The 24281-nt window shown below is 55.2% G+C and overlaps 1 protein-coding gene across 3 annotated transcripts in view; it reads right to left on the bottom strand.

Moving 5' to 3' along the window:
* The window catches only part of NKD1 (NKD inhibitor of WNT signaling pathway 1), an 80583-nt gene that overhangs the window by 29599 nt on the left and 26703 nt on the right, over positions 1 to 24281 (bottom strand). The window contains exons 1-2 of one of the 3 annotated variants that reach the window (XM_045533251.1): positions 11340 to 11464; positions 10093 to 10204 (exon numbers count right to left, since the gene is read on the bottom strand). The exons of 1 other annotated variant lie outside the window; for it this stretch is intronic. In XM_045533251.1, coding sequence (XP_045389207.1) covers positions 10093 to 10204; positions 11340 to 11363 — 136 coding nt within the window. In that variant the 5' untranslated portion in view covers positions 11364 to 11464. Of the gene's footprint in view, positions 1 to 10092; positions 11048 to 11339; positions 11465 to 24281 lie in introns of those variants that run through there. One more of the 3 variants, XM_045533249.1, reaches the window with a different exon arrangement.

Genomic DNA, 24281 nt, shown 5'->3' with positions numbered 1-24281 from the left:
ACACGGCACAACTTACAGATTCCAAGAGCGGACAGGGCTGGAACACGCCAGGGGAAGAGCAGGGAGGGGGAAGGACCCGGGCCACCCCTGCAACCCCGAGATCCAGGCAGCCTGCCCTGGAGCTGCCCCAGGAAATTCCTGGCGAACTCCCTCTTCCCAGCTCACTACAGACGCGGCCGGGCCAGGCGATCCCAGGGCCTCGCTGAGAGCAAGTCCTTGCCTCCCTCTTGTCCCTTCTCGAGAGGCAGGACTGAGATGCCCCATTCCCCAGAGTCCAGTGGATCTGGCAGTCGGGCAGCTGGGCAGGGGGCCCAGGCCAACCCTCGGCAGGTGAGTGGCAGCAGACACGGTACTTAACTTCTCTGGCCCCAGTTTTCCTTTTCTGTAAAATGGGGATTTAGATGTCAAGGAGCAGTCCATGAGAAAATGTGGACAGCACACCTAGGACGGAGTCAGGGCAAAGTAGGGAACACTACCCATCAGCTTCCCCCCTCTGCAGTGTGCTGCTTCCCACACGTGCTCGGGAACACGCCCAGCGTTTTGTCCTTACGATACCCCAGTGCCCGGACAGCCAGCGCCACATGTCTACCCTGAGACGACACACATGTGCGTGCCAGAAGGCACATTCGAGCTCAGCGACGTTTAGGGCAACACGCTTCCTAGCGACCCACAGTCAGAAACGCCCCGGACGCCATCAGAGGAACTGCTGGATCTCCGCAGCCAACACCACGCGGCAGCCAGGAGAACGAGAAAGACCCGTCCACGCTGACCGCGGGGCGCCACGCCGCAGCACGAGTGCGAGAGCAAACGCGAGAAGACACGGGGTGCGATGCCACCGGCACCTGGAGGAAAATGCCGAACACTCGACGTCCCACGAGCCCCTCCACGTGCGGGTGAGCACAGGATGATGACAACCGCGGTCACCTCCCGGAGCAGAGGGAGCGCGGAGAGCCGGCATGGGGGTCGCAGGCCTCAGCCTTATCAGATTTGTCCCAGTCTCAACAAACGAGTATATTCACAAGGAACTTGGGTCATTAAAACATGATTTAACAAAACCCCCGACAATAACCCCCTTTACCAAAGAGGAAACGGAGGCTCAGCAGGAGGGTAAGTGGCAGGTCCAAGGTCTCACAGAGAGAAGGAGACAGAGTGGGCTCGGGCCCTCCAGGGATGGGGCGCCAGGCCAAGGTGACACGTGTGGGCCCCCGAGCACAGGCCTTCTGGGGCTCCAGCCACCAGCGGAGCAGGTCTCTTCCCTAGGGCTACACCCAGGAAACGAGAGAGGGAAAACCAGGGCTGTCCACGTTCTGGGCCTCAGGCTCCGTGTGTTGACACAGCTCTCTCCTGTGAGCCTCCGCTATGTCTGCCCACGCAGCTCCCTCGCCCAGCCCGGACTCTCGAAGCCCACTCTCCGCGCAGGCATGGTGGGCCGAGGGCACCGGGAATGTCCCCACCCCGTCCTGACCACACGGACGCGAAAATGGTCATTGTCAAAGGGAGGGCCGGGGAAGAGCGTGGTGGCACAGACACTAGGAAGGGCTCCTGGAGGTCCGGGCCCGGCGACAGGAGGCGCTGGGCATGTCCTCCTCCCTGGAGATAGGAGGAAAACAGACACGCTCCTCCCGCCGAACGGCACCAGAACCCAGACTCCACGTGCTGCTGCCAAAGAGAGGTGGCATCTCTGCCCAAACGTGGGGCCGGGCCCTCAGCCACTCCCCGGAAGCCCCCCGAGCCTGCTGGGGCTCACCTCATGCAGCGGGGGCTGCTGGTTCCACCTGCCCAGCACCGTGCCCCCGCCGTGGCCGGGCCCCAGGAGCTGGAGGGAAAGAACCCTTCTCTGGTGCCAAGGCCGCGTCCCGCCTTACCTCCTGCCTCTCGGACACGGCTCGCTTGAGGACGCTCACACAGAGACAGACGGTGGCCACACGGGGACAGGCCTCAGGCCGGGCTGGCTCTGGAGACAGGCTGCCCAAGGGCGGGGATCCGGGTCTGTTTGCACGAGAACAGCGCCTGATCCACGCAGCAGGCACACGGTGCACCCTGTCGGGGGAACCCCGGGGCAGGCCCACCGTCGCCCGCCTTTCCTGTGAAGCCGCCAAACTGCCTCGCTGCTTACAGCAATTCGGGGGCACCTTCCTTACTGGGACCGAAAGCTCTGACTCTCACAGCCCCCTGCAGCAACCCATCTCCTAAAACCTGCATCCAAGATGCCCAGCCAAGCTCGGGAGCCAGCCTGGAAGCTTCCGCCACCCGCCGCACCGTGGCCCCTCCCTGGCCGGCTGGACTCCGGGCCGCCAGCCGACAGGAGGAGGGCAAGGCCGGCTCCCACACTGGGCACGCAGAGCAGGCCTGTCGTGCTTGGCCCGCAAGGGCCCGGCCTTCAGGACTCCAAAGATGTGGAGTAGCAATTAAAATTCCTCAGATTTCTCCCTGCCTATTTTTAACTGCCGGAGATGTAACCAATGTGCTCCTAACTGTAGATCCCCAGCCCTGGCTCCCCCACGTCCTGGGGACTCCAGCGGGGAGTGGGACGGCAGAGCTGGCGGGAAGAACTTCAGAGCCCGGGGGGGGCCTGACTCTGAAGCCACCAAGCCCCTTCCTCCAAGCCTCGGGCCTGAGACCCCACAGGGTGCACACGGAGATGGGTGTGCCCACTTCTGGAACACGGCCAGCAAAGGCCACCTCCCGGGCTGTCACCCAGCAAGCTGCCGGCACCCACGTGCCACTGTCACGACTTCCCCTGGGTAAGGACCCACCTGGGCTGCATGAGTACTTAATACTTCTCCCTAAATTGGCTCTCGCACTCTCTGTTTGACTCAGTCATCACAGGCGTGAGTCCTACTTACACGGAGCGGTTTTCTTTAATATAATTCACATTAAACAAATACGGAAGCATTAAGAAACCAGATGTCCACCAGTTATTCCCTCAGGTCCCAACCCCTCAGTAGGACATGGACTCTGCTTTGGGAACCCCACAATCTAAAGAGCCCCCCGAGTGGGCAGGGGGGAGACGAAGGGGAGAGACGCCAGCAGGGTGCGCCAGGTGAGCCCCAGCGTGCTTCCCATCTGGCCACGGGCCCACGGTTTCGGAACGTGATTTCTGGGCATAGAGGAGGAAAAATGGCTGATGGAGAAAAAAAGACGAAAACCAGCAGAAAACAGTAAACCCTGGCATTACCCAGAATGCTCTCTACTCTCAAACTGGTGGCATGTCCGAGGTCCTAGGAGGTGACCCAACCATGAGGCAGATCACCCAGAGCTGGCAGGGCAGGGGCCGGAAGCTTTGCTGTTGGCCTGACCGAAACCTCTGTCTAGACAGTGTTCAAAGGCGTCTCTACGGTGGACTCCAGGAGCGATGGGCTTGTCGGGGCCTGGGGTCGCTGAGGTCATGGATGCCAAGACTCAGTGATGACGATAACTAGCATGTAGCAAGTGCGGGACGTGCACCCAGGGCCCTGCGAAGCCTATAGGTGCCTCCCCAGCTAGACACTGCGACGGGCAGCCGGGTTCTGTCATCGCCCCACGCTGGCCAGCAGGAACCTTGTCATTACCCCACACTGGCCAACAGGAACCTTGTCATTACCCCACACTGGCCAGCAGGAACCCGACGCTTGGAGAGGTTTAAGTGAGCAGCCGAGTCATCATTGGGTCTGGATTTGATCCCTGGCTCCACTGTTTTATACCGTGTGACTTCATACAAATGATTTCACCTGTTTGTGCCTCAGTTTCCCCAGCAGAAAATGGAAATGACACCTCCTCCCCGCCAGGGCAGTTGTGAAGGGGAGAGGGGAGCGTGTGTGTAAAGTGCTCAGCACACGCCCGGCACGATCAGCACGTCCTAAATCGCAGCTGTTGCTTCCTCCTCCCTCTGGGCCCGGGCCCGTCATTCTCTCCCCTCCTGTCCTCTTTCCTGCGCCCATTGTCATCAGGGATGCCACACAGCTGATCAAAGACTGGCTCGGCACCGCCCCCATCACCCCGTAAGGGCTCAAGTGACCCCCCTGGCTGGCTGCACTTAGCGCTTGTCTGAGTCTCTGCCCTCCGACCCATGCTGGCCTGCCGTGCCACTGCCCACGTGCCACTGTGCCCACCGTGCCACTGCCTGCCACACTGACGACCCCGTCATGCTCACATCATGCCACTGCCTGCCACACTGACGACCCCGTCATGCTCACATCATGCCACTGCCTGCCACACCAATGACCCCGCCATGCTGCTGGCCCACCCCCCCACACGGCCGAGTGCTATAAAAGGAGAGGCCGAAGGGGCTGTGATCACGGAGCAGCTGGGCCCTGGGACAGGCCCTGGGTCTGCTGCCAGGGTCCAGCGCGTGCACCCTGCCGACAGGGTGGCTGTGAGCCAAGCCACCTATGACAGGCAGCACTGTCATCTGTTGACCAAAGAATAGTGCCCACAGCCCAGGGGCCACCTCCCCTTGGGGAAAGGCTGTGCTCCTGCCCAGGGCAGAGGCCTGAGAAGCCTGGACTTGCTCACGCTGGCCTCAGGGGCCAGGGGTTTGGGCCTCATGCTTTGCCCCTTCCAACCAGATGGCACAAGACCCTCCCAATTCATACACCCAGGGGTCTTGATTTTCTGGAGAGGACAAGGAAATGTAAGTTTGGGCCGGGCTCCAGGCCCCTCCTGCTGCAAGTGCACACACACAGCCCACCCCGTGTGGCCCTGGAGCGCCCTGCGGAGACCATCCCGCAGAGGCCATCCTGCCCATCCCCAGCCCACGGCGCAGCTGGGAAGCCTGGCCCCGCGCCTCTCACGGGCCGGACCACCGCCCTGAGCGCCAAACCCGGGCCCGAGCTGTCTCCTCCGCCTGGACAGCCCGCGTCCCCCCACTGTGGGCGAAGCCTTTGTCTCCCCCAGGGCTGCTGTGGATGCCGACTCCATCCCACCCCGCCAAATCTGGGCAGTCGAGGGTCGCACCTCCAGGCCGCCAGAGGACTCAGTCCATTCTGAAACTTCGAATTTTATGCGTCACCAGAATTGTGACACGTAAGTCTCAGTGTCCACATCCGTCAAATGGGGGCACCGACCCCACCCTGCCCCACACAGAGGGTGGGCACGGAAGAGCCCAGAGAGCTAGAGCTGCTGTTAGGGAGTGGGGGCTCCCAGGGTGCAGGTGGGACAGGCGCTGCCGGGGGGGACAGTCTCACCATGGTAAGGCACAAAAGGGCACATTTTCCAGAACGTTTCTGGAAGGATGCGCTGCACTCAGGAGTGGGAACTGGGGTGCTGTGTCCTCGGCTGTCCTGCTTTCTGGACTGAGTTTTGTGTTGTTTCTTCTCTTCCCTAACCCCTTTTCTTTTCTTTTTTTTTTTTTAAACCAAGAACACACAATGCTTTTATACTAAAAAAAAATTAGCTTTTCCCAAAGCGGCTGTTCCGTTAAAACAAATGGTGCCTGCTCAGCAAGCACCTCAAATTTCACGAGCCCAAAACTGACTCCTGACACCCCCCCAAACCCGTCCTCCCTGATGCAAACAGGACAGCTCCCTCCTTCCCTGGCCAGACACCCAGGAGACATCCCCAGCTTGTCCTTTGACCCTCCCTTCAATCCATCAGCACATCCTGTCGGTTCTACCTTCAAAGCATGCCCTGAAACCATTTGCCTCCTCCACAACTACTGTGCGTTCCAGGCCACTGTCCTTTTCAACAGCCATGGTTTCCCATTCTCTGCCCTTGCCCCACCCCCACCCCTGGCCCCACTCCCACCCAATTCTCTAAAGTCCTACCAATGCCCAACACAGCCCCATCCCATCCGGCTGCCCCACCCCTCCCTGACCTCACCCACAACTCCCTTCCACTTGTTCTACCACAGACATACGGCTCCTTGCTGTTTCTCCAACACGTCCAGCATGTTCCCACCTCAGGGCCTTTGCACGTGCAGTCCGCTCTGCCTGGGAGGCTCTTTCTCCAGATAGCTCCTCCTTCCTGTCCCTCCTGCAGGTTTTAGCTCACCATCACCTTGTCACCCAAACCTCTCTATTTAAAACTGCAGCCTCTCCCCCTCCTCCCTCCTCATTTTTCCCTGAGTACTTTTAGCCATTGGGCATATCATGTATCAATGCCCGACAGAGCAGGCACTCAATGAGCATGTGCTGAATGACCCAACGCAGCTCTATTTTACTGACTCAGAAAAACATTCCCTGCATTTTCTTGAAAGAAAAAAGCAGCTGCCAAAGAGCAGAGAGAATGCAATCACATCCACTGCAATCATGCGCACATGTCTCCGTGCGTCCAGTCAGAGACACCAAAATGTTCCCAGAGGTTGTGCCTGGTGCCGGATTCCAGGCCATCCAAATGTTTGTCACAAACATGCACAGTTACTTCTGCCATCAGAAAGGATGGCCAAACATTTTCAAGAAAGCACACTAAAGCAAACAGAAGTGAGACTCCCGCTGGTTCTAGAAGGACTCACACATGTAAGTTGGCTATGGGGGCCTGGGCCCCAGCAGTGGGGAGCCTTGCAGCTTGGCCATGCCATGGGCAGTCTCCTGATTCCAGCCGCGAGGGCAGGCGGAGGCCCCAGGCCTGTGAGCACCCAGACCCCAGCACTCTCCCCGACACCCACCCGATGCGCACAGCCCACGAGGAGGCCACTGCCAGAAACCCGGAAGCTTCTCACCGCTCTCGGCTACACATGCATAGGAGGCCGAGGGGCTGCAAGACCCTTTTTTGTGGTTGTGTAAAACAGACAAGGCTTGATTCCAGAAATGACACGAGACCAGCTGAGCGTGTCAAGCTGGGCTGTCAGCGGGGGCCTGGGGAGAGTGGGGTAGCAGCTCTCCTCCTCCCCACCCCAACCAGCACGCACTACATTCTGCTGTTTCCCTTCTCAGGTAACCAGAGGTCTCAGAGCAAGAAGCAGTGGGGATCCCTAGGGCAGCCGCCTGCCCCTGCAGGTCTGGTCGGCATCGCGTGCAGGTGTCACCGTGGGGTGGCCCCGTGGAGGGAGAGGCCGCATGGTCAGCACGGAAGGTCTAATGAGCCCAGTCCTGGCCTGGGGGTAAGAAGGAATTCACGGAGCGACTCTGCCCATCACACCTACACCTCACCCAGCAGCCCTCAGAGGCCCCCAAGTGAGCTGTCCCCCCTTTTACAGATGGGGAGACTGAGGGTCACAGGGGAGGCAAGAAAGCAGTGCAGTCGGGAGGGACCAAGTCCCCCTGCGAGGAAGGCCAAGGCTCCAGGGATGCACCCCTGGGCGAGCTCCTGGGGACACACAAGAGTCCTCGGCAGCCCAAGGCCCCCACATCCGCCCAGACCACAGGTGTCAGGCCAGGCTGGAGCTCTCGTCCAGGGGTTCTGACCTGTGACCCCAAACGCCTCTGAGAATGTCCCCCCAGAAAAATGCCACACAAAGAAAACTGCACACTGAACATCAGGGGGCTCAGGAAGCTCCCTGATACAAGCCCATTTGCAAACCTCTCGGAGTCTAGATGGGGAAACTGAGGTCTCAAAAAGGGGCAGGACCTACCCAGGGCCACAGAGCCAAAGAGTGGCAGAGCCACAATTAGAATCCAGAAGCCCCAGAGCAGGCGGCAGCAGAGCCGGCAAAGACCAGTCCCCTCTGCGAGCAGACACAAAGGACGAGAATCCCCCACCTCCACCGACAGCCGGGGAGCAGGTGCGTCCGAGCCCACGGCCCAGCTCCTCGGGCACAGTCTCCACGTGGTACGGGCCGTGTCTCTGGGGAATGCCATGTAAACAAAGATGCACGGGATTTCTCAAGCCCGTGGAGACCACTTGCGTTAGGACCCCCACAAGGTGCTCGCAGCATGCGGGATCTCCCCAGTGTCTGGTCTCTGGGCCCCTTGATCGTGGCCACCTCCCGAGAGGCGCAGCACACGCATGCAGATCCCTCTGGTGTGCGTGCCCACCCCCACTTGGTTCGCTCAGGCGGCCCTCACCTGCAGGGCTGCTTCAGAGGCTGCCCTGGGGCTGTGTCTGCAGGTTCAGAGAACTGCAGTGCCCCACCCCAGGTGGCCCTGAGCCTGGCAGGAGAAGAAGGCCCAGCCCATCCTCTCAGTGGGGACAAACAAGGAGGCATAATTCACACTCCAGAACTCCCCATCGGGTCAGGCTGAAGCCCAGACCACGTCCGAAATGGCACCTTTTCTTAGCTTCTTCCCTTCTCTGTCCAGCTCCCCCTCCCTTGCTGGTCTGCCCCGAGAGAATGTTCTTCACAAATCACTGGCACACGACCCTTGCCTCAGGCTCTGCTTCTGGTACCTGACCTAGATGGCTCTCCCCGGACTGCCTGGGTCATCGGGGAGGAATCCTGACCCGTCTGGCAGATTCACAGGGAGCAGACGGGCTGACAGACAGCAAGGTGGTCAGTCTCAGACAGACCAGATGGGACACTGGTCCAGCCCAGGAAGGCAGCGTCATACTGCAGCCAGTCCAGCTAGGTGAGCAGCCAGTGACCCTAACACCAAGGCGCAGGCCCGGCAGGCAGATGGCAATGGTCGTTTTCTCCCATCCCACCCCATCCCACGCCCACTTCAGGAACCCCTGTCCCCATCTTTTGGTGCCTAATTCAAATACAGGAAGCCCTTTCTGAGTATCTCACTCCCCAGCAACGTCTCACTGAACACCCACAGCATTTCGGGCTGACTTCACAGACCAGAACTTCAGGAGGAATCCAAGGTGAAGCAAACCCTTTGTTCTTGTCTTTGCTCCTGCAGTGGGCGTCTGTGATTTGGAGCCCCTGCCCCCAGCAGCCCTGCCTCCGCTCTGGTAACACTCTGATTGTCCTTGGTGGCTTTCCAGACTTCACAAATAAAAACATAAGACACTCAATTAAATTTGAATCTCAGACAAACAGCAAATGATGGTTTAGTAGAAGTATTTCCCCTGTAGTATTTGAGATAGATTTGCAAATCCTGTATTTCATTTGGAAACCCTACCCCTCCACTACTCTCATCTGAGTGGCACAGGCAGCGCTGGTTTCTCCCCCAACCACGAGGGGGTGGAACGTGACCCAGGCCTAACCAAGGAGGACTCTGCACTTCCCTGGCTGCAGGGACTGGTCGGGGCTGGACACTCGCTCAAGCCAGGCCAAAGAGATGTAATCCCAGGACATCTGCTCTCTTTCTGCTGACACTGGTGAGATGTGAGAGTGGGAATCCGACACTGCCGAGAACATTTTACCTCCTTACAGGGAAATCCTGGCTAAGAAAAAAGCCAACACAGGGGAAAACAGAGCCAAGAGGTGAAGCAAGAGAAAATGGGTTCTGGCAACAGCATTTGAGCCCCTGGATCAAACCATGCCTGAAGCTCACACCTCCCCTAGACTTTTTAATGGCACGAACCACTAAATCTCCCCTTTTTGCTTAACCCAGTTGGAGGTTATTTTCTGTCATGGGCCTCTGAATGTGTTCTGCTCCCTCTCCCCGCCCCCACCCCCGACTCCTAGCACCGTGCTGCGGTGGGGACTAGGCTCAGAGAACACCGAGGTTTCTCTTCACCATGGAAGGTAGTGTGGGGTGAGGGCTGCCGTCCACCTCTGTGCCATCCTCAATCCAAGGCCTCACACAACTAATTCAAGCCTCCACGAACCTTGGTTTCCTCATCTGCAAAACAAGGATCCGTGCTGGTATCTGGGTGCCCATACAATGTTACTGCCCGAACCAGGATGCTGTTGAGAGTGAAAGGGAGCAGCGTTAATACCCAGGCCCAGACACGGGAGCGGCTGGAACCGTCCTGGGCAAATGGGCCGGGGATGCCCCAGCTACACCTGACCCTGCCAGCTCCGCCCACCCCCCTCCCCCACGGCCAAGGCCAAGGCCTTCCACCCCCCCTCCCCTCCCCCATCGCTGCCCTCTGCCCAGGATGTCCCCCACCTCTCTTCTCCTAGCCGCCTCCTAATTCACTCTTCCAGTCTCAGCTTCAATGGCCCCCTCAGAGAAGGGGTCCCGGGAGCCCCAGGCTCAGCACGGCCCCCACTCTGCGCTCCCCTGCGGCCTTGGGTGCTCTGTGTTGCTGCTACTCCTCAGGAACCGCCAGTCTCCGCACCAGGCTAAACTCACTGAGGACAGGGTCCATCATTCCTTCTTCATCACCGAACACCCTACAGACCTGGCACAGTGCCCAGAACACGTAGCAGCGCAGAGAAGGAAGTGGCGAAGCCTCCTTTCCCTCTTCTCCGTGGGTTCTGTATTTCCTCCGTGCGCCGATGAGACCATCCTGGCTGAGATGCCAAGCAGGGACAAGTGGGACCGTGAATCACAGGGTGGGGAGGGCACGCAGCAGGGGTAGGACCCACCCTGGCGGGCACAGGACATACTAACAATGTTCTCAGAGCCCGTGACTCAGGGACAGTGGCCTCAGGAGGCTCCGCCCAGCCCAGGAGCCCCCAGGCGCAGTGGCAGCAACACACTGGCCCCACGACAGCTTTCATTGATCTGAAGCCAACGTGGACTGGACCTGAGCCGGCTGCCTCCTCCAGCATCCAGCCCTGGCCCGCGCTCAAAACACAGGCCCGGCGTCTCCCTGAGACCGCAGCCAGCTCGGTCCTAGGTGGCAGCCAAGTCACTGCCCAGAATGCAAATTGGGCAGGTGCAAAGGGCCTCTCCAACCTGAGACCAAGGCTATCACCTCCCACACGCGGCCTGGCTGTGCCAGGAGAGTGGCCGGAGTCCCCTGGGCAGCTCGGCCCCTCCCACGCAGCTCTCCCGCCTGAACCAGGGCAGCCTCCCGCCGATTTCCAGTGTGGCCAGGCCCACAGCCTAGGGTCCGCTACCTGGACAACGCTTTGCCACACCCGGTCCCTGGCTGCCACCGCGCCCAGATGGCACACTCCTGCCTTCAGTGGCTCCCTATTCCAACCCACTCAAAACCCTCTGAAGCCTTGCCTACCTTCTCAGTCCCGCTCACAGGGACACACATGGTTATGGTGGGAAAAAATGCTAGCCCAGGAGCTAGGTGTTCTGCCTCAGTTTCCCCATTTGTACAAAGGGAGGAAGCAGGGCCATAGGGTGTCCCCAAAGGCTTTCCTGCTCATTCCATGGGCTCATAACAGGGTCAGTGGTCCACTGAGCCAGGCCCTGACCGTTGCTCCTCCACTGTCTTCAGGCCACCAAGAACCATCACCCACTTGCAAAGTCACTGGTCAGTCAGTCCACAGGACTGTCCGTCTCAGGAGGTAAAAGTACTTTGGGGAGAAGGAAAGAAAAGTGTACAGTTCAAATGCTCCCCTCAACCAGACTCTGCATCAGCCCAGCACCCCACTCTCCCAGCCCCAAACTCCCTGTCCCGGGGCGCTGCACAGGCTGCAGACTGAGCGAGAAGTTTAGCTCGCAGTCAGAGCAGCTGCACCAACATACCTGCCCGGGACAAACAGCTAACATCTGCCTGCGTGGAACACCCCAGGAAGGACCCCAGCAGCCGCAGCCTGACAACCAGCACCTCAAAAAGGAATAATTATCAGGTTAATTTTAAAGTGGCCACGAGCTCATAATGGTTTTAAAGCAGCAAACAGCACTGCCAAGTGGTGTAGGGCCCAGACTTTGCCACTTACCAGCTGTGTGAGGCTGAGAAAATTACTAAACATCTCTGCGCCTCAGTTTCCTCCTCTGTATCACAGGAAATCACCTCTACCTCATGGAGATGCTGGCATCATTAAATTAGGTAATATTTGTAAAGCGCTCAGGACAATGCCTAGCTCGTGAGAAGTACTATACAAATGCTTATGCAACAAACAAAAATAAGGGTTAACATAAAGTACAGAAAGAGACACTTGTAATATAAAAGAAGGATAACTCCCTTTTCCTCCAAGAAAAAGAAGGATGACTGTTTCTAAAGATCTTCAGCATTCGTTGGTTTTAGCACATAGGACGGTATGAATACATGTGCGTATTTCCACTTTCTTGGCCAGGCACGTGCCAATCCCATACGAGGTACTGACATGTTCTTGTATCATGTGTGCAAGCACTGAGGGATCGACATGGGGACTTGAGGTTGAGTTAAGAGTCCTGGAAAAGGTTGAGCCTCTTCCGAAAATGGGAAGGCTGGACTGGCAGGAGAGGTCTCCTATAACACCAGGGTCAAAAGAGCATTCAACAAAGGGCTCCAACACGATCATTTCCCCGATGCCTTTAAGGGAGCGTGAACGACCCAGACTCGAGCCACCACCTCCACTACTAGGTCAGAACTAGCGAGGCACAGCCAGCCCTGTCTTCACGGTGCCCGACCAGGCTGAGTAGAGTGGGCTGCAAGCGCTGGCTGCCCAGGGCCCTGCCCTGCAGCCCCTTGGAGCACGCTGGGCTGTAGAAAAAGCAAAACCAACAAAACCCTTGAGGAAGGCACAGGCTCAAAACCCTCCATTGTGCCACCAGTGAAATTTAACACTTAAAAAGGCAGGCAAGAGAGTCAGCTAGTTGTTGCATCTGGGTGACTGGTGCCAGGACACTCATTTCTGTATTCTCTTTACTTCTGTGTATGTCTGAAAATTCCTAAACTAGTTTGTTACAAGGGGACGAACAGTGAAAAGAACGGGGGCCTTAGCATTCATACAGTGATTCTAACGGGCAGCCAGGCCCACAGCTCACCAGGAACCAGCCGGTCGACAACCAGGATCCTGTGACATTGTGTCTGGGAAGACACATTTCTTTTTTTTTTTTTTTTTCAATTTGTAGAGAAGGGGTCTAGCTATGTTGCCCAGGCTGGTCTCAAACTCTTGGCCTCATGCAATCCTCCCACTTTGGCCTCCCAAAGTGCTGGGATTACAGGCACAAGCCACCATCCTTGCCCAGCCAGACTCTAGATTTCCTTTAGGCACAGTGAGATCACAGCAAAAAGGAAAGGGACCGAATCATATGCCGCACTGACTATGGGTTTATTAACTCACAACTGTAAGGCAGACGTTGCTACTTCCCCATTCTAGAGATGAGGAAACTGAGGCAGACAGCAGTTAAGAAACTTGACCAGGGCATCTACCCAAAAGAAAAAAAGACATTCTATAAAAAGGGCATCTGCACTTGAATGCTCATAGCAGCATAATTCAAAATTGCAAAGATGTGAAAACAACCCAAGAGCCCACCAATACATGAGTGGATTAATAAAACATGGTATATGTATACCGTGGAGTACTACTCAGCCACAAAAACCAATGGTGATCTGGCACCTCTTGTATTATCCTGGATGGAGCTGGAGCCCATTCTACTAAGTGAAGTACCACAAGAATGGAAAAACACGCTCCACATGTACTCACAATCAAATTAGTATTAATTAACTTATGTGCACATATGGAAGTAACATACATTGGGTGTCAGGCAGGTGGGGGGGAGGAGGGGATGGGCATATTCACACCTAATGGGTGCGACGTGTACCGTCTGGGCGATCAACACACTTGTAGCTCTGACTTGGCGGGGCAAAGGCAATATATGTAACCTAAATATTTGTACCCCCAATATTCTGAAATAAAAAAAAGAAAGAAAGAAACTTGACCAAGTAGCCAAAAAGTGGTAGCCCTGGGATTCAAACCCAGGCCACTTGTGTGCGCAACGCTGTGTTCTAACCACTACGCTGAACAGCTGCTCTGCGTCAGCCCAGAGCAGATCTCAGCCCAGCAGGGTCAGATACACAAACAGCAATGGAACAACGGGTGAAAGTTACAGCATCAACAACATAGCTTTGGGCCAATTGCAGTGGGTCACGCCTATAATCCTAACACTCTGGGAGGCTGAGGCCGGAGGATCGGTTGAGCTCAGGAGTTCAAGACCAGCCTGAGCAAGAGTGAGACCCCGTCTCTACTAAAAATAGGAAAAAAATTAGCCAGGCGTGGTGGAGCACGCCTGTAGTTCCAGCTATTCAGCAGGCTGAGGCAGGATTGCTTGAGTCCAGAAATTTGAGGTTGCTGTGAGCTAGGCTGACACCACGGCACTCTAGCCCAGGTGACAGAATGAGACTCTGTCTCAAAAAACAAAACAAAACAAAACAAAAAAAAAAGAAAAAGCTTTGGAGCAGGTTTAATCGTAAGTGCAATGAATGATAAGCTGACAACTATTGTTATCTGCTATTAGGATATCTGATCTGTCATTTTAAACTTGTAATCCCAGTCCCAATTGTTTATGTTAACTTTGAATTAGCATTTAAATATGTAAGAAATATTGGTTCTTCAATCAGATAGGTAAATTGAGTGAAGTGGGCAATAGACAAAGTATGAAAGGGTGTAGGTTTTCCTTTACCTGCACGAATGATGTCACCTGACACTAGGGAATCACTGCAGCACCAGGGCCCCGGCCCATCTCCCCCACGGGGCTGCCTCAGTCGTGTGCACTGAATCGGCCTCCCCTGCCCTGAGGAAATCTGCTTTATAGGACCCTCTGGGGCTCCATTTCCTGACCCAGCGCTGGGCTTAGTCACACGACACAGCCCAATTCTAGGGCCAGAGGGAAGTCCAGAGGGCCGGCGTCTCTCCCAGGGGCACTCAGGTTCCTTCAGACCCATCAAGATATATGCAACCTGCACAGCCATTTTCTGTAAGTCAGACTCAGAAGCCAGAGGACAACAGTTACCTTGATATCCCAGATAAGACTTTCCCCGCTAGGTAACACGAAGTTAGACTGCGTTTATAGAAATATTACACCTATATCATGGGAGGTGATGATTCTACACCATTGGAACAGGACAGACGGCGCCTGGAGAGTGACATTTCACCGCTATTCACAGTGCAGGCTGAGGGCTGGCAGTCTCGACACAGTCTGGGAAGTTGCTGGAAATGCAGAGTCTCAGGCCCCCCCTGACCTACTAAAATCAGAATCTGCATTTTACATGGTTCCCATGTAATTCATACACACATTCAAGCTTGATAAGGCGTGGCATATGGACAACCAGAAAGAGGACTGCATGATTAGAGCTGACACTGATACACTTAGCATGGATCAAGCCCTATTTTAATACTTCCCACGCACACAGCTTTGGAGTAGCAAGCTGATGGCATAATGGTGACGGGGCAGGAACCCAAGGAACAGCTGAGGACCCTAAGTGACCTGAGACAGAGGGTGGAAGAAGCAGCTTCCTGTCTTCACAGGGGGAAAGAACGACCCCTTAGCAAAGAGAAATGGCCAATTCTAGGTGCCTCTTGAAGGCACAGCAGGACTCATCAATGGCAGGGAGGGCCCAAATACTCTCTCCTTCTAGGAGCTGGAGCCATCCATCAAAGGAAGAGGCCACTCATGGGAGTGAGCTCCCTGTCCCAGGAGGTATTCCAGCAGAGGTTGGGAGGCCTTCTGTACAGCGTGCACTGGAGAGAATTCCTGTTTCACGAAGGAATCAGTCTTGATGCGCTGGGCTTTCCTCTCTAATCCTAAGGCCAGGAAGATGTCTTCTACATCCACGAGGCAGACCGGAAGGTGACTGTGCCCTCCCTTCCCCGCCGAAAGCTGGCTGTGGACAGCTGTGGCCCACAGGAGCCCAAGACACCTCTGCGGCCTTGAAAGTCTGAACAGATGATGGGGCCCATTATTAACCCTCCAGCCCAAGCACCTCCCTTATCCTGGATCCCAGATGCATGGCACAGGGTGGTCCTCAGATAATAGGCAGAGCCAACTGACCCCTGAATTAGGACAGGTGGGGAGACACCCCCGCCCCCAGCAAGGAGATGCGTCTGTGACCGAGCGATCCAAGCCTCCTCGAGCAGGGAAATCCCTTGAATTAGGCCCCATTCACTCGCCAATGGCCCACCGCCTTGACCAGCCAGACCCCACCTGCCAGCGTCTTTGAGTGACTGCAACGTCTGTTCTGCTTGCAAAAGAACAAGGGGAAGATGGAAAACTCTGTTGGAAATTTGTTCTCTAACATGCCAAAGACCAGGGGAATTCTTCACAGGGACACAGAGCTGGCACAGGGGCAGCAGGGCTGAGGGTCCCAGCCTGACCGTGGGAGTTCAGGCCTCAGCTCCACGTGTGGACTGGCCCCACCGCGCCCGGATTCCCATCTGGAACCTGAAGACACTGATCATACCTATCTCACGAAACACACTTCACGCAGTGTCTGGCACGCCGTAAGCACGGCTTCCAAAGAAGAAACAAACGCGAAGAGTGGACAAAGGCAGACGCGCGCTGCGACGGAAGGGCAGGCCTTACTGGGGTCAGAAGCAGCGCGAAGACTCAGTGAAGTCGCAGAAAGCGCTCGGCTCGTCCGCGGCTCACAGCAAGCTCTCATATCATGGTAGCTGCTGTCACTGCTGCTCCTGCCGCTGCCATTATTACTACCAGCAAGTTCTAACTGGAGAGAAGGAAACAATTGACACAGACCTCAGAGTGCAGCCCGGGGAGCCTCTAAGGGCGAGGAGGGCAGGGCTGGGGGAGGGGGATGCCTGCCCGGGTAGAACTTGGCGGCTGGAGTTTGGAGCCAACAAGGCCTGGGAGAGCCAGCTCTGCAGGCCTCAGAAGTCAGGCCAGCTTTCGCTTCCCGGCATTCCAGCCCCAAGTCCCCACTCGGGCCCGCTGCCCAGGGCGCTCGGATTCTTCCAGGGCCCAGGATGTGCTTCCAAAGCAGCCTCGTCTCAGACTCAGGCCCAGAATTCCTTGGCCAGCAGGGACCACGTCTCTGTGAGGCTGACAGAGCCCAGCTGCCGGGGCACCGTCTCCTCCACTCCCACTGAGGCCCCGTCAGCTCCCGAGCAGATGAACCCGGAACTGCCAGGGTCCCCAGCCCCTGTCCCAGCCGCACACTGGGTGCAAACGCCCGTGAGGGACTTTAGCAACCCCAACCCCACCTCGCCTTGGTCCCTCGGTGCCTGATTGGTGGCAGGTACTGCATGGTCAAAACCTGAATCTGATGACAGGCTTTCCCACTCACCTCCTTGGTGACCTTCTCCAAGGACTGGAACAAAATCCTATGAAAGGATAAGTTTTAAGGGAAAAGAAACAAAAAAGAACCCCCTCTGTTCTCCTGAGCAGCACACCCCAAATCTGGCAACTCCCCAGATCCTTCTGGACAGGCAGGAAAATGCCACTCCTGGGCCCCAGCAGGTCCCTCCAGTCAGGAATCCGTGTACCCAGGCCCATGTCTGGGACCCTCAGTCTGGGCGCCTGGCCTTGTTGCCACCAGCAGCCCAGAGCGTCGGGCACACAGGTGCTATAGGACAAGCCTGTGGGGAAGGGGTGTCTCAAGAGGCCCCTGCTGCCCACAGTCAGAGAGAGGATGGAACAGACCCTTGTTTGTCCATGGAGGTCAAAGAAAACAAACCAAACACCCCCAGTAGCCACCCGTGTCCGCGTGCCCCTGACTTCTCAGCTGGCTTTGACTTTAATACCAGCTGAGGTTTACCAAGTGTGGACTCTGCCAGACATCGTGCCACAGGCTGTACATTCATCCTCTTTTTAAACCCTTACAACATCCCTCCTATTATTACACCCATTTTAGAGATGAGAAAGCTGAGAAACAGGCTAAGTAATTCCCCAAAGTTACACGTTTGGAAAGTAGCAAAGGAACAACTCTGCCCAACTCCACGGCCTAAGGGTGAAAGACCCCTCAACCCAGCTGTGCAGACTGACCGCATTGGCGACACCTATTGCTCAGGCCTCCCTGCATCCATGCCCTTTGGCGGAGTCCTCCCACCCTGAGACTGGGGCTTAGCCGTGACGGGCTCTGGCCCATGGGACAGTAGCAAGTATGATGCAGAGACTTGATAAGGCGCTTGGGATTTCCACTTCTTCTCTCAGACCCCGTTCCTGGGAAGAGAAACGCCTGGGCTTGCCTGAGGAGGAGTGTGAAATACACGTGAGGGAGAGGCACCTGGTCCCAGCCAACTCTACCCAGACCAGGCAGCCACTGGCCCACCTGCCACCCGTCCCCAGAAGCATGAGCAAGCCCAGCCCGGATCAGCCACCCTGCTCCCACCAACCCGCAGACGTGGGAGGGATAATTAATGTTCGCTTTAGTCTCTAGGTCTTGGGTTGGTTTGTTACACAGCAAAGGCTAACTGATAATACTAACTACATTGCCTGTTCTCTTTTGACATAGGGAAAAACCTCCTGAGAATTAACAGGGTGAACAGTTCCTCCTTTGAATGAGAAACTCACTTAAAGCAAAGGGTGTGCTTCCAATGAGGGATTGTCAATGAGTTTAGTCAGGATCTGAACCCTAGAATTCACGACCCTATGTACTCCCGCCCCACCTGTGCACCGCGTCCCTTAGTGGAACCATTTATTGCTCTGCTCTGCCCTTTAGCATACTTATGAGGCAATGCTCTGCCACGTGCTGGGGACATGGCATCTTTCCTCCATGCCAGCTGGACATTAAGCGACACCTCTGTGTCGGTTATCTGTCGTTGTATAACAAACCGCCCCCAAACTCCATGATGTAAAGCCACCACCTTGTTATCTCTCCTGATGCTCCTGGTGGGCTCAGCCTGAGTCTCGTGTGGCCGCAGGCAGGTGCAAGCCAGGGCTGCACCACCGGGAGGCCGGCTCCCTTCACATCCGGCGCCACGGCAGGGACCGCTGGAAGGCTGAGTCAGAGGGACACTGGGACAACTGGGCCACTCTCTTGCCCCATTCTGCCTCAGAGCCTTGCTCTCTCCACGTGACCTCTCCGAGCAGTTTCTCTAGCAGGGGAGCGGGACCCCGCGCATGGCAGCCTGGCACTCTCAGAAGCACAAAGGCAGAAGGAGCTGTGGCTTTCTTAGGTGTTCCTTCCACTGCACTCGACCGGTGACAGCAGTTACGGGGGCTACCCAGCTTCAGGCTGGGGGAAAAACTCTACCTCTCCGTGGAAGGGTGACAATGAAGTTACAGCCATTTTAATCTATCACAACCTCTTACCTCCTACACACAGCCCACTCGGCCTAACGCTCAGGTCCACAGCAGGACACGCCCTGAGTGGAGCAAGAATGCACTTTATGCCCTAAGCCACACCTGGCAGCAGGCCTGAGACAGGCCCACAGCACATGCACGGAGTTAGAAAATGCTGCACCCCCAGCTGAACCACTGACAACTCACAGGATGAACACTGAGACCAATGCAGTAGCCTTTGAACCCCAGAATCCCTGCTGGGTCACGAGAGGACCCTGAGGTCCCTTCCAGAATGAATGTATGGGACGACCACTGAATAGCAGTGTTCCTCTCCCTGCACACGCACAGGGACGTCTGGCAGACGTGAGGCAATCACATTCTTTGCAAAGACTTTAGTCTGGAAACAAGCACCTGCAAGATCTGGACTCCCCTGGGCCCCGGGAGGGGGCAGCCCTCTCTCTCCCAGGACAGGAATGAATCCCGTCTTGGCTGGGGCTCTAGGCACAGGCCTGAGGGACTGCTGTAGGGAGGACAGCCCTGCGAGAGCCCGTAATCATTTAACTAAAATCACATTCAAGGCATAATTAGCAGACAGCTCCAGATTCATGATCTGAGGCCCACTGGCTCTAATGGGCTAATTAGCTGAGACATCCTTGGGCGGGCAACACACTCTGGCCTTCTCAGAAACATCCCAGGGAGCTCAGCAGATCAAGGCTGGCATCTGGTCCATGAGCGGCCTGCCGATGGCTGGGCAGAGAGACAAATGCCATTCCTGGACAAGAAATACACCTTACACTGTGCACAGTGCAGAGAGACCCACGAGGCAATCTCCCCACTCCACCGCCCAACAACCAGTCCTTGCAACATTCAGGTCCTGGACACAAACCCTTTGCTCTCAACAGTCAGCAACATGCTCTTTGCCTCCTGAGCAACCTGCCCTTTCCAAATCAAATCATAGCAATAAAGGGCATGTATGCCTACACACACCAATGCTGCCCCCTAGACTACTGCCCCACTCCTGTAGGCTCATGGCCACGGAGAGCTGTTGCAAAATGGCGCATCACCAATCTGGATCGGAAAAATAAATCACCAGCTCTGTGGAAGCCCAAAAAGCACCCAGAGCCTCAAAACCCACCACAGATAGCAGCAGGCACCTGCTGTTTAGCCAGCTCTCTCAATCCAAGTTGCAGGGGTCCCACGCAGCAGCGAGGACTTGAGATCTCAGTGAGGAGTTGGCAGAAGACAAAGCCTTCGCAAAGGCAAGGTTTGCGTCTTTGGGAGCCCCTTGATGCATTTGGCACAACAGCAGGTACGTGCAGGGAATGCAATTCATTTGCTGAGTGAATGCAAGCGCTCAAACCCTCTGGGACAGTTTGCCAAAGAGTCCCCTGGCCAGAGAAGCTTGGGAAACTGGTCCTTAGTTGAAGGAATACTGAGTTATACTAAAATCCCATACTCGAAATTCACAATGCACATTAGGACAACAAAGGCTCTGAGAAGTCCTGCAGCAAAGAAACTTGTTTAGTTGGTTGTTGCATTCATTTTTCCCCAAACTTATTTTTGCATAGAATCTTTCTTCTCCTACAATCTCTAGTTGGATAATACATTTGGGAAATATTGTCTCTGGAAAGCAACATATCAGTATAGGCCAGATGTTGCAAGGTCCAATCCGATAGGAGCTGAGTTATTTAAATAAGTGAAGCGGGCCAGTTTTAATATTTGCATAGGAAGATGAAGAAGTACATGCTCGTTCTCATTTTTCCTAAAACAAAGGACCATCTTGGTTCATCTTTTCCCCTCTATGTTTGATAGCATTTTTCTTTTCCTACGATAGAAATAGAAACAATTATTTAAAAGACACATACCTCTATAATAAAAAATGTACAAGAGCAATGGCGAAAGGCAACAGAGAGAGAAGTAAGAGATGTTGCCTCAGATTTTTTCAAAACTGAGTGGGTCAGGCTGGGCACGGTGGCTCACGCCTGTAATCTTAGCACTCTGGGAGGCCGAGGCGGGTGGATCACTCAAGGTCAGGAGTTTGAGACCAGCCTGAGCAAGAGTGAGACCCCGTCTCTACTAAAAAATAGAAAGAGATGATCTGGCCAACTAAAAATATATATAGAAAAAATTAGCCAGGCATGGTGGCGTATGCCTGTAGTCCCAGATACTCGGGAGGCTGAGGCAGGAGGATCACTTAAGCCCAGGAGTTTGAGGTTCCTGTGAGCTAGGCTGACGCCACAGCACTCACTCCAACCCCGGGCAACAGAGCAAGACTCTGTCTCAAAAAAAAAAACAAAACTGAGTGGGTCAAATAAAACATCTGTGGTGGCTGGATTCAGCCCTCCAGATTGCAGTCTCTGCCAAGAGAGGTGGAGGATGCTCCTTAAACTGGTGCTGTCACCTGTTCCACAAGCCCCTCTGGCCAGGGAACCCTCTGCAGGGTTGGGGCCCTCTTGCTCTCTTGGGTACCGTCTCTTGCATTCCCCAGCACGTGTACTGCACCCCTGTGCATACCTGCTGCTGTGCCAGGTACGCTGAGAGCCTCCCAAAGATGCAGACTCTGCCGTGCGAAGGCATCACCCCAGGCACTGGGCCCTCTCCCCTACTTGGGCTGGCCCTGGCTCGTGGGAAGGGGTAAGCTCTGAGCCTGGAATACAGTGGGAGACCAGAGTGGCCAGTCCATCCAGGGAAGCTTCATCACGGTGTGATGGTAACACTCCCTCAGGTCCCTTTCAGAAACAGGATGCATTCTCAAATCAAAAACACAAACGGAAAACCTACCTGGAGAGACTAACAAAGGAAGACATAGGCATGGGATCGAGAGAACGTGCGTGTGGCAGGTCAGACTACAGGAGCTCGTAGGCGACAGCGGCCCCATGAGATCCTCATCACACCAGGGCAGGCCGGGCTGACGTGCCTCCAGGGCATGCTTTGAATGTTTGTTTATTTATTTATTTATTTATTTATTTATTTTATTTTTTTATTTTTTTGAGACAGAGTCTTACTCTGTTGCCCAGTCTACAGTGAGTGCCATGGCGTCAGCCTAGCTCACAGCAACCTCAAACTCCTGGGCTTAAGCGATCCTACTGCCTCAGCCTCCCGAGTAGCTGGGACTACAGGCATGCACCACCATGCCCGGCTAATTTTTTCTGTATATATTTTATTTGGCCAGATAATTTCTTTCTATTTTTAGTAGAGACGGGGTCTTGCTCTTGCTCAGGCTGGTCTCAAACTCCTGACCTCGAGCGATCCACCCGCCTTGGCCTCCCAGAGTACTAGGATTACAGGCGTGAGCCACCGCGCCCAGCCTGTTTATTTATTTTTAAAGATGAAGCCCGTGGATGTAAAGTGACTTCTCTAGGGGTCACAGCGACACTTGCAATGTCAGAGACAAAAGCAGCCCCTGAAGAGATGAGGTGTCACCAAAGCAGTGACCCAAACACAGCCAGTGGTCCTGCAGCCAGGCCGCTCCCAAGCCACCCGGGAGAACACGGGCCTACCAGGAGGCCTCCCGAGCGCTTTCAGAATCAGGAGGGATGGGACGTTGTTCTCACACGGTTCTCAGAAGCCGGTGGACAGACACGGCAATGTGAGAAATGCACACGGTGCAGGCGCCCAATCGGCACCTGGGTATGAGTCTCTCAGCAAAGCACTGGCAGCCCCGAGGGTAAAAGCAGTCCTCCACGTGGTAAAAGAGTCACAAGCTTCTGGAACATGGAGCTGGACATGGCCAGCTGAGGAAGAAAGGAGGCTCAGGTACCAAGCGCACCTGCCAAGGGAACAAGGACTCAAGCTGGGCCTGTGGCAGAGATGGCCACCTGCCTTCAAAGATTCCTGCTCCCTCTGCCACGGGTGGGGCTGTTGCTGTCGGGTGGTGGCCCAGATGGGACTACACTTCCCAGAACCCCTTGCATCAGGGTGGGGCCACATGATTAGTTCTCACCAATGGAATGTGAGCAGAAGTGGTCGTGCTATGTCACAGCCAGGGATTTTAAGAATTGGGGAGGGTTTTCCCACTCTCTCATTCCCTTTCCCCAGATGAAAGCAGAGAACTCAGAAGCCCTGGCAGGCAAACAAGCCACAGCTGGAAGGAGCCTGGGCCCCTAATTCACTGAGAGGGCAAGAGTCACCTTCCAACCAAGATACCTGCTTTGGACTGGTATATACAGTGATAAATAAAATTCTAGTGTGTTGAACCACTGCAATGTCAAGGTTTATTTGCTGTAACAACCAGGTTCTCCCATCTAAATTAACAGGAGTGGAAAGAAAGAAACATACCATGAAAAAAGAAATCTTAGCCAGGGTGGGCAGCACAAGGCAAATGTAATGCGGGAGAAATCCACCTTGCTAAGCTGGATCAGCCACCACCTCCTACATGTAGCCCACCTGGATGCCCCCAGGTAAAGTTCAAATTTAAGACCCCTGGGTGCTTAGCTATGCCTGCTTGATCAAGAATGACTTATGAAGACAAATATTTCATGATCTCACTTATATGTGGAATCTAAAATAGTCAGATTCATAGAAGCAGAAAGTAGAATGGCGGCTGCTAGAGGCTGGGGAGGGGGGAACGGAGAGGTGACGGTTAAGGGTACACGGTTTCAGTTATGCAAGAGAAACAGGTTCTGGAGAACTACTGCACAGCTCAGTGCCTATAGCTAACAAGGCTCCGTTATACAATAAAAATTTTCTAAGAGGGTAGATCTTAGGTTAAGCATCCTCTCGCTCTCTCACTCACACACACACACAATCACACACGTAAATCGTAACAAAGGGCAGGAGGAAACTGTGGGAGGTGACGGATATGCCTATGGCCTTGATGGTGGACATGGTTCACGGGTGCACACTTACCCCCAAACTCACGGAGCTGTATGTACACATTAAACAGTAGAGCTTTTTACAAGTCAATCATACCTCAACAAAGTGACTTTGGAAAACAAAAAACAAAAAATGACTTATAAAAACTCATTTCGGGAAAAAAAACCAGTAATTTACCTAATGTACTCTGCCCGCCCGCCCAACGGTCCACTGGGGAGGTGCTCCCACCGTCCCCATCACCAGGTGAGAGTCACAAGGTCACGCACAGAACTGCTGGAGGCAGAGCTGCGTTCACATAAGCCCCTGATCCTCGCACCGAGCCCACCTGCTTTGAAGTATGTTGCACCTTCTCCCACAAACTACTCTCTGCCTTGTACGAGGCGGCGAGGCAGGCGGCCTCCTGCTACTCGGGGTGCCCTCCGAAGGTGGGGGCTCAGGCCATCCATCAGAGCAGACTCGCCCCAGCGGGGGCCCCCAGAACTCCCTGCAGCAGCTCGCAGGCCAGAAGACACTCAGGAGGCTGACACCCCAAATCTTGCCTTGCAACCCAACTCTCTCCACAAAGCACAATCAGAAATGTCAGAAGGAACAGGCACTGACTGCTTCCACTCCCGAACGATCACCACTCGGTCACGGCAGTTTGGCAGTGGATGGGTAATCTTACGAGTCATGAACTATCAATATTTAAACCAGGAATTGTCAACATGGGGG

This window comes from Lemur catta, chromosome 20 (assembly GCF_020740605.2).
Source record: "Lemur catta isolate mLemCat1 chromosome 20, mLemCat1.pri, whole genome shotgun sequence".
Taxonomy (NCBI): Eukaryota; Metazoa; Chordata; class Mammalia; order Primates; family Lemuridae; genus Lemur; species Lemur catta.
This window is presented reverse-complemented; position numbering and strand designations above follow the sequence as displayed.